Genomic DNA, 14,861 nt, shown 5'->3' on the forward strand with positions numbered 1-14,861 from the left:
TTGGTACAGTCAGTCAGAGGGACTGACTTTTTTTTTACATTGACTTTAATCTGATAGAGGTAAGTCATTCAAGATAATTTTATTTTTAAATCAGTTTTACAGTAGTTATTGCAACGATCGTAACAAAACTGAACCATGTAACAGTCTAAAGTCTAAAAAACTTACAGCAAGTGCTACACTTGCCTAAGTTGAAATAAAACATTTGGAATATTTCTGCAATGTCTGAGTAGCATGTACAAACTTAGAATTATTTACATGGAGCATTGTGATCTACGTGGCTCAACAGATGACTGATTTCATGCTTGTAGGAGCCAAATCAATGAAAAATCCCATGCACGTGGATGTGTGCAGTTTCTTTGCTGTGTGCAGTGCTTACAAACTTTGTAATATTGTGTACATGTAATTTATTTAATACTGAATTAATAATTCATTAATACTAAATTATGAGGTTTGAACAAATTGTGGAGCAGTTGTGATTTGCTGCTGAGGCAGTTTCGATAGTTAAATGAACATCGAGGGTATATTTTAATAGATCAACAGTGGATTCACTGTGAACATTCCGGCACCTAGCTATACAAAGGTAAAAGAAACTCTCAATTTCTTTCCTTCCTCCTAGCCCTAAATCCTTTAACTTGCAGTGAAAATATCTTTAAAGGGAGGATTCTCTATTTGTTTTTCTGAGAGAAAACTGAATCTGAAGTCATTGTTGGGTGGTATAATCTTTCTGTCAAAAGCTTGGCACATTATTTTTTTCAGTAAATGTTTTTTGTATTTTGTAGCTGTGACTGATTCCAAGAATTATCCTTCTTCCTAAAAAACCTGCTGAATTTCACAAAATCCAGTGAGTTGCCTTCAGACATGGGGGTTCCCTCGGGCCAATGCAGAGGCTCAGCCATACACCCTCAAGAATTCTTTCTATGGAATAAGTAATTAATCTGAAATATTTTGCTTCTATTCCAGCTCTTCCTGTGTAATGTCTTGTTATCTAATGACTGATAAGAATTGACCAATCAGCAAATGTAGATTGTCTTCCAGGGCTATGGACAGAGCTCTGTAGGTATTAGTATGGTGATAGTACACTGCTAGCAATGTGAGGAGTGTGTTTTATAAACAAAACCAAGAAAAGCTGTATTGTCATTTTAGTCGACTCTGTGGACCCAAATAAATTTTTGATGATTATTGGAAAAATATATTTGACCATAAGAGGACATGGCTGTTAGCAGTACAACTGTATAACAAGGAAAAACTAAAGTTTATCAACAAAATAGGTTGTTGAAAACTTAGCCTATGTTTGATGTAATGGTCTTGCCAGGCTTTAGTTAGACTAGTGTATCATATGAATTAACTTGAAATGCCCCTTTTTTTAAAGGAGTCAATGTAGATAATAGAGGTAGGTTCACCTCTGTCCACTCACTACGATGTTTGCTGACATAATGTGCAGTGGGACCTAACTCCTCCTCCTAAATTTACTTAATGTTGAGTTTCTTACTCTCAAGGAGACTCATTTAGGAGTTCAAGTAATTTAAACATTTTAGGTAGGTCGTATATTTGCTTAGAAAGATAACTAATTCCTTGCTTGCTTGCATTACATAGATACGAAGTTACAGCTGCTGGAGGTAAGAAATTCTGTTTGGGCCTCTCAAGGAAAGCAGAGTATGGGTAATCTGAAGAAGTGACCTGTTTCAGGGGAAATAATATCTGTAAGTGGGAAGTCACAAACCTCTTGTGTAATAATAGTTTGGATGCAGCAATCATTAGCTTTGTTATTTCGGATACTGCTGTTTGTAGATACCTTCCCTAGAACTAAAGCTCTCAATGAAGTGGAGGTATTTCAGAACTGTGGTTTGGGTGACCGGTTGACTTTGGCTGCAGTATAACACTGGGTTTCTCTATGTGACTTTGTTAAAGATGATAATTTACTCTAAGGTTGACGGATGCCTAGAGATTTCTGATGCTCAGGTTTTTTCATTTTTTGGGAAGACCCTCTGACTTGTTAATGCTTCAGTCCATTGCCTTTATTCACAGCCCTGAATTTTGGGAGATTTAACTGATACTTTCTCCTGTAATGTAGTGCTGGATGTAGGAATGGTAGAGTAGCTGTGGTTTGTTGTTTGGTTTGGTGTGTTTTTTTCTTTTGGTTTTCATTTTACAAAACAATAGTGAAAAAGATGTCTGACCACACTACAGTTTACCACAAGCTTAAAACTATCTTAGATTTTGGATGCAAACATGAGAATATTTAACACAGAGAAGTGTCATGGCTGTGGTTTTGCATTGAGACTTTTTGCAACAAAATGCAGATGTTACGCCAAATGTTATGTATCTTGTCTGCATGTGCATTTTATTTTGTAGGAAGTTTGCATTTTATGCATGGAAAAATGCCTCTGCTTTTCATTTAACATGTCCTTGAAACACATAACTTAATACGTTAAAATTACATTATCCTCATTTATATGCAACTGTAATACAAAGCAAATTCACCTCTTGTGAAAGTTGTCATTCTCCCATTAATTCAGAAATGAAATGTTGCTTGCTGTCTCCAAGTTTGTAATTTCCAAATTCAGTTTCTTTATTAATGTTTCCTCTTGATAAGAAAGACTGTGTGGGAGACCTTAACCATTTTGAAAAAAAAAACCCTCAATTATGTTTTATCTCCTTCATATGTTAATGGAAATTGAGAGTGGCTTTGGAAAAAACTCATTTAACACTAGTAACATAATGCTGTATACAATTATGTTTATTCTTCTGCTGTGCGTAAAAGCAGAGTAGCTGAGCGCCTTCCAATAAATGGTCCATTATGCAAGAAGGATCAGCATCATCAGTTTTGGGTATTATTTTTAAATCTTTCATTATCATATATATGCTAAATAAGAATCCTTAAGAACTTCAGACCAAATTCTGGGTCTTAAATTTGTTGTTATGTACTTCCGGATAATAAATGATCTTGTGAACTTGAAAGAAATGTTTTTCCTATTTCTAAAGTGCAGTTCCTCGATTTCCTTGTACATATAGGTGAATATTAAGCTCTTACTCTGTGTATGAGTCCTGCTAAGGGCTGCACAGCTTTGTCAGGATCCCATCTGAAAAAAAAAAAAACCAACCCCCAAACTAATTTTTATTTACTTCTATTTCACACACACAAAAAAAGAGTATTGCTTGAAAAATATTCTTTTCAAGCAAAAATATTTTGGTTTTTTTTACTCATTGTAAAAATTGCATTATGCAATAAAACGTGAAGTGCCAGATGTGCTGATGATAATGCCATGACTGCAATCTGTAAGAATTTCATAAATGTCTGGATTTTTTGTAGGGAGAACATTTTAAAGCAAGACTTCTGCCTATTGTGGCAATTCTTTTCTTCACAATTTCATTTCAGGGATATGTGCTTTTCTTTTTCAGCTGGCATTTGTTCAGCAAAGCTGAAATCTGAGCCAGAGAGCTTCTGAAAAATTAATCTATAAGTACTGTAGTACTTTCTTCTTTTCTGAAAGTGTTTATTGACTTCTTGGAATCACTGCAGCAAATCAGTAGTGTAAGAGAAATCTAACTCTGTAAAGTAACTTGCAATGTTGTCATTTCCATTCTTGTTTTTCTTGTACTTTTGAGGTCTTATTCTGTGAGGCCAGATTATGTAGTTCTGAAAAAAAAAATATATATTTGTCAGTGTTTTGTCTTTCTTTAAACATTTTTATTTCTTCCTTTAAATTTGAATGCTTAAGGAAACGGGCACCCTTCTGGAGAACTGTTTTCAGTTTCTTTTTAAACATCCTACTAAACCTGCCTTCTCTAAAATTTTCTCTGTTTCACAAGAATAAAACTACTTTTTCACTAACTTCTCTTGGTACAAAAGCTTTAGAGGGTTTAAATGATATAGGATCAAGTATATGATTTCTGGATAAAATACATTTTGGGTTTTTGTTTGTGGAATCTGGCAGTTACATCCTAAAGAGTTCCTATAGCTAAAGTGAGTAAGTGTATTCAGATTTGTAACTAAGCACAATTATTGGGTAGTAAGTACTTTGTGCGAAGGAAATAAATTTATCCTGTATGATAACTGCCCTTCTTTCATACTCTTTCAGCTACTGAATACAAGGAAACGAAACACTGCAAATACCGTGATTATTTGAAACTCCATATAAAAGAGTATTGTTTCATAGCTTAATCTCTAAGCAGCTACAATAGTTACAATGTGGTAGCTGTGGAGATAGTTTTTATCTTTTAAGCATCAAAACAAGGAGTTAAATCTGCAGGTAGAAATAGTATTTAAAAGCTTTAATGTTGTCTTTGCTATGAATTTATGTAGAAAAATTGTCGATCTTATAATCATAAAGGTCATCGTGTAATTAACTTGATGTCATCATCTCTGGTGTCATAAAAGACAAGTGTTTTGGAGTAAGGGTCACTCAGCACACATTATCAGCACTTTGTGTTGGAAACTGCCTGAAGTCTTGTCATAAACTGGCTTAATGACATATAAATACGGCATCAAATTGAAGGAGGAATCTGGAGAAGTGAGGAGAAAAAGAACCCAACACACTGATAATGAAACCTTGGAAGACTGAACACCAGGATTTACAAAAGCAAATCAGTCCCATCAAGTGACATAAACACAAAAAAAGTAAAAATAAGTTTCAGTGACTGATATAATTTCTTTGCCTCAAAGAAAAGGTTCACTGAATTAATATCACTAGATGAATATTTAAGAGATGAGCATTTTTTCAGGAAATACATGAAAGTGGAAGCACCAGTGTCTGATGGGCTATTGAAGTGAAGAATAGTCTTAGTGTAGGAGCAAATCTGATATAAACTTGTCTTCAGATTGTAAAAGAAATTAACGGTTAAAGGAAACTTTAAATTAAGATTATTATCCAGGGACTTGTCCACGTGACTTATGCAGACCTAACTAGAAGTAGGATCTTGAAATTTTGAGATGCATTTCTGTGGTCTGGAAAAATGTCATAGTAGCCAGTCATGTGAATGACAGAAATATCATACTTGCTAGAATAAAAATGTGCACATCACATTTCTGAAAATATAGAACATATTTTTCACTGGTTTCCATTGCATTGCCAGCAATAAAAAAAATTCAGTTTTGTATTTGCTATGTTTTGGCTCTGTTCCAGATTTTCTGTTTGATATATCTGTGATTGGATTGCTTGTTTGTGAGGACTGAATTTCCTGGATCTGCACTTGATGAATACATTTTCTGGTATAAAGGAAAGAGGCAGATAAGTTTGCCTAAGTGGTTGCAGATTCTGTAAATGGACTTGTATTGGAGGATTGTCTTTTTTAAGTTCAACTGTAACATTCTCTACCTTTTAAATAATTTTCTTTCATTTAATATTTTTCAAATATCTTCTGAGTATTACTATAAATTCACACACTGAAATCAGAGGTTACTGAACTGAAAACAACTACTTGGGAATAATTTTGGACAAAATATAGGTCATGTAGAGCGAGTTGCATATAAGAAGTTTAATCCCTAGAACCAAACAGAAATTCGTCAGTCTTCCGCAGGCATTTGTTTTAGTCTTTAAAATTATTTTCATGAGCAAGCCATAGAGCAAGAAGCAAATTATAAGTGAAGGACATGGCAAAATATTTTGTTAAAAATTAGTTGTCCCTCTTAGTGTTATTGTATTGCCACAGTCTCTTGCCGAGAAGCATCAGGGGTGAAATGTACCATAAGTCTAATTTATTCAGGCTCAGAGCAATCAATAATTCAGAAATGTTTTAGTTCTTATTGATGTTTAGCATTGTAAGTGGACAAACAGTGTATGTGCTGTTAGCATCTACACAGGAAATCGAGAGGAGAAGGACAAATACTAGATTTTTAACTGTTGATTAGAACAGATGCTTTTTAGATTAACCCATTTTTGTAACAACTCTCTGGATTTGTATTATAGCTGCTTCATGTTCTGCAAACAATCGCAGAATAGTAATATTGAAGTAACAGGGATAAAGCCAGCTCATTTTCTGTAGAAATAAGTCTGAAGGTTGCATCATTGAATATGACAATATACTAGTTAATAATATGTCTTAATTTATATAGTAAAATTAATTATCCCTGAAAAAAGGCCATGTGCTTTTATATAAACACATTGCAAAAAAAGAGCATAGCAAAGAAAATGTATGTAGATTTGCTTGTGACTCATCAAACTCAATTTGCCGAACTGAATCTCAATGTACATCTTCACCTGACTGTCACAGTAGTAACTTCTTTTTAATTTATTTTTACACATGAGACTTATATGGTTATTGGAACTTAGCAATTTCACCTGGCTTCTTTAGGGTGCTGAAAACTTTATTCAAGTTATTCAGGTAGCACTATGAAATGTACCATAGTACAGAGAACACTGAAAATAATATTTTAAAAATTCATCAGTATCTTATAGAATATAGAGTAGTAAGAGCAGATGTGTTGTTTCTGACTCTGAAAAATATGAAGATGGATAGACTATATCCTCTTTATTGAGGGTGGTTTGTTTTATGGTTTAGGTCTAACCCTGACCATTACTTTTTTTTTTTTAAATGTTAAAATAAGCATTTTGTACATTCCTATAGAAAATGCAAACAATACTTTCATGACTTTCTTTTTTAGCCAGTGGATTCAAGCTCAAAACCTTGAATTTCTACCTGTAAAATAATACAGGATTAGATTTAATACAACTTCATGAAGAATATATTGGAGCTGCAATCTCTTTACATGTCAAGCCTAGAAAATGGAGTAATAAAAGAGATGTACTGTTTCTAAAATAACAAAAATATGACTCTTTGATATTTTGAAATACCTTTTTAATATGTATAAAAATGTAGAAAATTTTTATTACTCATTCAACCATATTCCATAAGAGTATATTAGTGTTTACTTTAGTATCATGTTGCTGTTGGCTCATTCCTGGACCAAGGAATTTCCTTGTAGTGCTGTGCTACTAGGTAGTCAGTGATATGCAGCAGTTGTCTGTAATCTTTCATCTGTAACTTGCTTTTTCTGTTCTGTTTGATGGAGAGAGTCTCCATTCAGGCTTATATGCACAATACAGCCATGCTGGATTAGAAGCTTATTTCTTAATAGCAAGCTGAGAAAGGAGGGTATATGTGATGGGTTTTGGGTTTTAGTGTCGGTGGATTATTTTGTGTGTGTGTGTGTGTGTATAAGCTTGCAGAAGGACCTTTGTGGGATTTTCGGAGGGGAAGGGTGTCAGTCTGTTTCTTCAGGATTCTTTCTCGTTTTCTGATTCGATTTGTTATTACCTCTTAGTTCATAATACAGAAGCTATCAGGATTGTGGAAAAGATAGGGAGAAAGTCTCAGTCATTAAACCAATCCATCTGTCTTCATAATATTTTTTTTTTTTCCACTCAGTTTCTTTCTTGGATAAACTGATTTCCATGTCATAATGATATAAGTGGCATCAGTTTGCTCCGCAATGCTGCAGAGTTTGTATATTTGCAGTACTTCAAAAATGTCATGACAAGGAAATATGGTCACTGAACTGTAACTCAGGATGTGTTTAATAGGTGTGAGTTTTTTTGCAAGCATGGGTTGTGATTAGACTGCTAGGGTAAATCATTAACAGAAGAGACTCCTGTTACGTATTGCAAAAGAACTTTTTTCTGGTTTATGTTAACACCGAGATATGTGCGGCAGTCATTGGATGTGGTGTCTCTAGAGAGAAATACTGGAGTTCATCTCAGCCCTAAGGATACCACTTAAGCCTTGCTGAATAAGCCAGTGGAATATGAACATGCAAGTGGAAAGATTGTTTTTCATTCTGATAACATCTGTAACAACTCGGAAAAACTGCGGTAAGGCTGTAGTGGTATTTGATAAAATGGACAGTCATGTACTTTTAGTTTTATGTGTTATAGACTTCTAAAGAGTAAATTTAGCCTAAATGCATAGACGGACATAACAGTGACATTTTTCAAGAACATGTTTGCTAACAAATAGTTACTGCAGGCATCATATTCATTTTCTCTTACATTGCTAAAGTTGACTAGAAAACTGTTTTTAAAGTTTTATAAAGTATTTTTCCAGGTAATGAGAACATCCTCTGAAGGATTAGCTGAATGTTATAATTTGTCTTACTCTCTGAAAGTGTATCCCCTTTCTTTTTGTTGACATGTTTTTTTCTGCCCATTTTGTTTCTGAAGATAGTCATCAAAACACAAAGTTATGTTTTTTCTTAGACTGCCAAGCATGCCCCTACTTGTTTGTAGGTATGGTGGACTGGTCAGTGTTGTGCAGATGTGCCAAATAACCCTGTATTCTATTTAGCCCATAAAGGGCAGCATGACTGTAACAAGACAGCACCATGCGTACAGCTCCTGTTTTATTTGGATTTAAGGTAGAGGTTGTTCTAATGGCTGAAAGTCTTGCTCGCTTGTCTCTTCAGGCTCTAAAAGAGTTTGTGCAACCATCTAACTGTTTTAGATAATAACTAAATGTGTGTAGACTGATTACATATAGCTGCATATCTATTAATTGTAGTTTGCATCACTCAATACAGAGAAGATGAAGTCCTCGGAATCTGTTACAACACATACAGTATTTGTTAATATACCATATAGGACTATTTTTGGGGGGAAAACCTGTTATTTAATGCTGCTGGCACCTTAGTGTAGGAAAAAGCCCCTGCTAATAAGAACTTTCCTTGACTAAAAAAAAAAAAAAAAAGATAGACATGGCTACTCGCGCTAGGGAAACCCATGTGAATTTTCAGCTTACAAATAAAGAAGCAGATAATAAACATGCCCACATACCTGTTGTTTCTAGAAAACAGAGTTGTAAGCTAAATAGATGACCTAAGTACTGAAAGTATTATTTGGTACCCTTACTTTAGCCCTTAGGTAAAAATGAAGTTTATGGAACAGGATCCTGGTGTCCTTCCTTGTAAGACAGATCTGCCTTCCTTTTTGCTGGTGCGCGTTCCCTGGATATTTAGAGCCACAGATATCATCCAGCTTTTGAATGAAATTTTACCTTTTGAGACTCAGCTGGTTCTCAGTCCAAGTGTGGCTGGGCAGATCTTCAGGCTCATTGGTGCTATGGATCTGAGTAGGGTTCACTGGAGAAGCATAAACAGCAATCAAATCTTTCATTTTAGAATGGTGAATCACTTTAAGATTGCACAGATGAAATTATTAATTTTTTAATGAATAAGGGAAGACTTGGCATTTTCAGGCTTTCTGTTCCAGAGAAAAAATATTTTTGTGTTTTCCTAAAGTGCTTTGTGGCTGACACGTAAAATGTCTGATTTCTATAGCTATTTATTAGGAAATTTCTCATCTCTTCACTAGCCTGTGCAAAGACCCGTTCTTTGTGTCTTTTATTGTGGTAAAGAGTTATTTGCTAAGCACTCAGAAGCTGTTAGCTCAACTGAAGAAGCAGGGATTTGATGTCTGTGCATACACTTAGCTGGCTAGTTTTGAGGAAGAGATGGCTTGTGTAACGTTAGGTTTTGCGTCCATGAGAACTTTGTTTCTGCTGGAAAATTGTTGAAAAACAGGAAATTTCCTCAACTAACACTGAATTGACCTAAAAGTTTCCATAGAAGAGACAGATTTCTGGGACTCATGGTGTCATGTATTAATTGACTTTGGAGCTGTTCCACTTCATCAAAAAGTACGTTATCATTTTTTTTTCCCTCCCAGCACACCCCTACTATTAAGCTCGCTCACACTGTGATCAGACAAAAAAGGTACGTCTTTAGCCAGGTCTCATCTCCTGGGTGGAGCAGGCTGTCAGTGACATTTGTGGTGACAGAAGCCTATAGCAAATGGAGCAACTCATCTAAATCTCCTTCAAGGTTTTTCCTTTTGGGAATTAGGCCTCACAACACCCTGACCAGTGCTCATGATATTTCTGTACTGGGTGCCTGCGGCACCACCCATCCCGCTGAGGGGCTGCAGGGGCCTCTGCGAGGTGCAGCTGCGGCTGCCCTGCGCTGGGCACAGCTGAGCCCCTCAGCCATGGTGGTGGCGCCTGTGGGGAAAACACATCCAGAAAGGGGCAAAGCAGCACAGGCCAGTGTGAGGAAAGAAGTGTGAGAAACGTCTCTGTGAACACCAAGGTCAGGGAAGAAGGAGGGGCTCCAGGCGCTGGAGCAGAGATTCCTTGAGGTCGTGGTGAAGCAGGTATTTCCCTGCAGCCCATGGAAGGACGTGCCAGAACAGACACTTGCACTGTGGCCTGTGGAGGACACCATGCTGGAGCAGGTGGATGTTCTTTGAAGGAACCCCGTGGCATGTGGATGGCCCATGCTGGAGCAGTCTTACCCTGCAGCCTGTGGGAAGGACCCATGCTGGAGCAGGGGAAGACATGAGGAGGAGGGAATGGCACAGAGGAACTGACCCCAGCCCATATTCCCCGTCCTCCTGGTGCCACTTGGGCGGGGAGGATGTATAGGAGTTGAAAATGGAGTGAAGTTGACTGGAAAAAAGAGGCAAGGTGGGGGAAATTTGTTTTAGGTTTTTGTCCTTGTTTCTCACCTTCCAGATCTATTTTAATTGGCAATAAATTATTCTTCCCCAAGTTGAATATGTTTTGCCCATAGTGGTATTGGGTAAGTGATCTCCCTGTCTTTATCTCAAGGAGTGTGCTTTGTCACTTTGTTCTCCCCTCCCGACTTCCTTTTGTGGGGCAGAAGTGAGAGGGCAGCGGGCTGGGGGGCTGGCAGCCAGCCCAGCTCAGCCCCCCACAGTGCTGGGCTGACAAAGCCTATGGCGCTTGCTAGTGTCAGCAAGCAGGACTGGGTTCCATTTTGTCTGTTCATAAAACTGTTTTTTTTCTGAAGATACTGCGCCCATGAGTGTTAACTGTACTCCCACTGTAAGAAGTAGAAACCTAGAAAGAAGTGATCTGTTATTGTTTGTTGTAATTGAATAAATTTATTCCTTTTAGATCTTTTGAAAGTATATTTGGCCTCAGAGAGAGTACTGTGACTTTGGGGAGAGTATGCTGTGGTTTTTGTATAAATCTAAACCCCTTCACCCACTGTAAGTTTCTTAGTTATGGAGCACAGCACCACCAAAGTTAAAATTAAAAATCACGAAGATGCAAGTCAGGAAACTCAAAAAGCAACAGACTAAAATTCAGCCCAATTGCTTTCTGCTTGTGCCTATGGCTTTAAATATAGAATGTGTTTATGTAGTACCTGTCTAATAGTATAATATTAATGTTAATTTAGTGTAACATAGTGTAAGCCACCAGATGGAGTAGTGTTGCCATCAGAAATGAAAGAGTAATAGAAAGGGCGTGGTTTTTTCTTCTACTTTTGTAAGTTGCAGGGTTTTTTAGGTACTGTGCCAACTTGATGTATAAATCCGTATGTTAGAAGTTGTAACCATTGATTGCAGTACATAGCCGTGTTTAACACATTTCTTACTTTATCACAATAAGGTGTCTTTTAATGTTTAGGCTAGGGAATAGTGAATTATTTTTTTTTCCTTTTTTTCTTGTTGTGAGGTTTGTATTAACCTGAGTTAAGAAACTATGCAAATTTTGATTTTTTTTGTTCCTTTCACTTTTTTCTTTACCTCATAACTTGTATCTGTTTGATATGTTGTTACTGGTAGCTAATTTTCTATCAAGTATCTGACAATTAATGCAAATACTTCTTGCTACAATGCTTTAGAATTAGAAAAGGGACAGATGATGACTTACCAAAAGCTTTTATTTGAGGGTTTTTGTTGCTGTTGCCCTCTATTATCTGTTTCTTTTTTTCTCATGTTCTCCTAGGATCTTCTTGCACAAGAGCATTTAGAGTCTGCAGAATGAAAAGATGGCACAGGCAATGCTGGTACCACCAGGATGTGACAGCTTCTTCTATTTCACCAAAGAATCTCTTGCAGCTATTGAAAAACGTATTGCTGATGAAGCATCTCATTGTGACAAAGACGAGCATAAAGATGATGGTGGTCATGAAGAAGATCACCCAAAGCCAAGGAATGACTTAGAGGCAGGAAAGACACTGCCATTTATTTATGGTGATATTCCTCCGGGAATGGTCTCTGAGCCCCTGGAGGACCTGGATCCATACTATATCAATAAAAAAGTAAGTGGTTTATATTGAGTGTATTTAGAACACTCCTGTTGAACTATAAAGTGATAAATGCTCTGGTGTGGAGGTAGTCAGAAGCCATGGTAGAAAGTATTACACAGTATGTGATGACATGTTAATTATTTTGAATACACTATAAATAAGGCTGTAACTCTTCTGCTTAAGTTGCTTTTTTAAAAAAAGAGCTTTTAATGTCTAAGATTTCCTTATGATCTTATTTTGAGTTAGTGGATTTTGCATTAGAAGTCTTTTAATTGCTTCAAATCTCATTGAATACAGAAGCATTTGAAAACTTCCTCTCTGACTGGCTACTCTGTTCCTGGGGTCTCCAGGAAATACAGACAATACCTGAGATCTAGTTTAGTAGGGTGCTCTTTGGACAAAGTGCTCATTCAGTCATATGCTGAAACAATCAACTGTCGAATAGTCCTTGAAATCTCATGGAAATACCTGTTTTACAAAAAAATTAAATGTTAAACTGTGTTTGACTAGGGAGGGACATAATTAAAAAAAGAAAATATTATTATCACATATTGCCAACTTAATGTGATGTGGTTTCAGTGTACTGGTAACAGCTTGTCACTTACAGATGTGAGTTCTTTATGCTAGAGTTTGCTTCAGGACCACTGGAACTGTTCTGAGTCTCATGGGGAGGATTTGATTTTTCTGGCCAGTTACGTTTTTCCTGATAATTTTAAAAATCAGGATGATTTATTTTAATACCAATTCCCCAGCAAGTAATCACTCCCTGCACTACCCCATGACGAACATGAAGACAGTGCTCTGGTAGGAGAATTTGTGGTCATATGCCTTCAATAACAGTATGTCGCAGAGCAATGATATTCTTGAAAGTGTATGCATCATGGCTTTTATAATCACTTTACATCTGTGTGGATTCAAAATTTTCCCAGAAATAAAAAAGAGGATTTGTGGATCAGTGTCAGTTTAGCAAAACAGCATAAAAATAACATTCATGTGATAAGCCTTATTCACTTCTCCCGTGGGACTGAGTGTAAAGACTAAAGCTGTGTACTTTGTGTTTCAGTATTGGGTCTGTGGTACAACCCCATACAGATTTGAAGACAAAATCTAGATTTATATATGTGTACTGCAATGTGACTTGGTTTCTTATATAGATACAATGATAACAAAAGGAGGAAGGAGCAAGGGTGATGACTTCAGCAAGTACAGATGAAGAAAAGATGCTTTTACGTAGTCGTGAGATGTGGAGTGATGTTCAGAATGGAAGGCAAAATTGAGTTTACATTAAAAAGGCAGTACAAAATAAGCAGCCAGTTGTTATTTTATTGTGCAAATTAATAAATCGATTGTTGAATTAGAAACATAGAACAGGTTTCTTTGTTCAAGAGATCAGTGTTTTGCATGTAAGGGACCAAAGAGCTATATTATCTGTAGGAAGCAACTACGTTAAAGCAGTGGGGTTTTTTTCTAGTGGAGGCCGTTGAAGACTAATAATCAGATGTAAGGTTTTTTAGTTATTTTAGTTTTTGTTGTTTCAACTTCATGAACGCTATCAAATGATCTATTTCTTTTACAATAGAATATCATTAGAAAACAGAAAGATTCAATGTTAAAACTTGCTTATTTCCAGATATTAGCCTTTTGGGTTCAATCATAAGATGTAGTTTGAATTAAGATTTCATTAGATGACATTTTCATTGTGTCTTCTAGTCAAAATAAAAAATTGTTGCATAGATGGTACTAGTGATGAGTGTACAAGCAATAAAAGCAGTAAAGCCTTTAAAAGCCAAGGATGTCCCACCTCAGAAGCAGTTTTAAAGTGCTGAAATGGTTAAATAGTTGCTCATAAGTGTTAAAAAATGGTTAGTTAGGTGCTTTGTTTTGCATTGCCAGCTTTGGTCTGAAGTGTAAATAATATAGTTGTATTAAGTTTAAATGTTAAAAAAGACAATATTTAAATTATATTTTTAATGTAATTAGATAATTCTGGAAAATGATGAAATGCAGGTTTTCTTTAAGATCACAAAGGCAAAGAATGTGTGGTGTTCAGTTTTCATTGCTCATGTAAAAATTTAGAATCTGATATTTGCTTGTATAATTCTGCAGAAATTTGGCTACTCATATCTGTGTAAGTGCAGCTTCTATTTATGGCAAGATTGCTAACATGTATCCTTAATTTCCTATTTCCTCTATTTCCTATTCCCCCTCCCCCCTTCCCTCCCCCTTGGTGTGTTTTGTTGGGGTTTTTTTTGTTTTGTTTTGTTTTTTAAAAGACATTTATAGTATTGAATAAAGGGAAGACAATCTTCAGGTTCAGTGCCACACCTGCCTTGTACCTTTTATCTCCTTTCAATATTATTCGAAGAACGGCTATTAAGATTTTAGTTCATTCATATCCTTTTCAAGTGGTTTGTTAAAAATGATTACTGGTCTTTTAAAATATTTAATAACAGTGTTTTTTTTGGTTTAGTGTTTAAATGTGTTCATGTACTTAATTCTTTCTCTCAAAATGAATCAAAACTAAGATTTGTCACTTTAGCCCTGTGATTAAATTCTAAGGAAAAGATGCACAGCATGTGTACCTAGATTACATTGTTAGTGGTATAGTCATCATTTTTGTGAAACATCTTTACATTATTTATGACACTGCTAGTGATAATAAACTGATTTTTATCATACAGCCTGGTCAATTCCTCATGTTTTGTTTGATGCAAATTCAGCATTAAAAAGGAGTATGTTCCTTAACTAGAGTCAACATTGTTTAGCATGCTCATTATGCTCACTATTTTGACAAACTGTATATTTATGACATGGA

The 14,861-nt window shown here is 35.9% G+C and overlaps 1 protein-coding gene across 1 annotated transcript in view; it reads left to right on the forward strand.

Annotated features, from left to right (window-relative positions):
* LOC102046154 (sodium channel protein type 2 subunit alpha-like) overlaps positions 1-14,861 on the forward strand; it is a 76,022-nt gene that overhangs the window by 14,914 nt on the left and 46,247 nt on the right. Inside the window, exons 2-4 of the mRNA XM_027810718.2 lie at positions 11,743-12,058; positions 14,320-14,438; positions 14,803-14,861. The exon at positions 14,803-14,861 is cut by the window's right edge and continues 31 nt beyond it. Coding sequence (XP_027666519.1) covers positions 11,786-12,058; positions 14,320-14,438; positions 14,803-14,861 — 451 coding nt within the window. The 5' untranslated portion in view covers positions 11,743-11,785. The remainder of the gene's footprint in view (positions 1-11,742; positions 12,059-14,319; positions 14,439-14,802) is intronic.

The sequence above is a fragment of the Falco cherrug genome, chromosome 8 (genome assembly GCF_023634085.1).
Source record: "Falco cherrug isolate bFalChe1 chromosome 8, bFalChe1.pri, whole genome shotgun sequence".
In the NCBI taxonomy this organism is placed as follows: Eukaryota; Metazoa; Chordata; class Aves; order Falconiformes; family Falconidae; genus Falco; species Falco cherrug.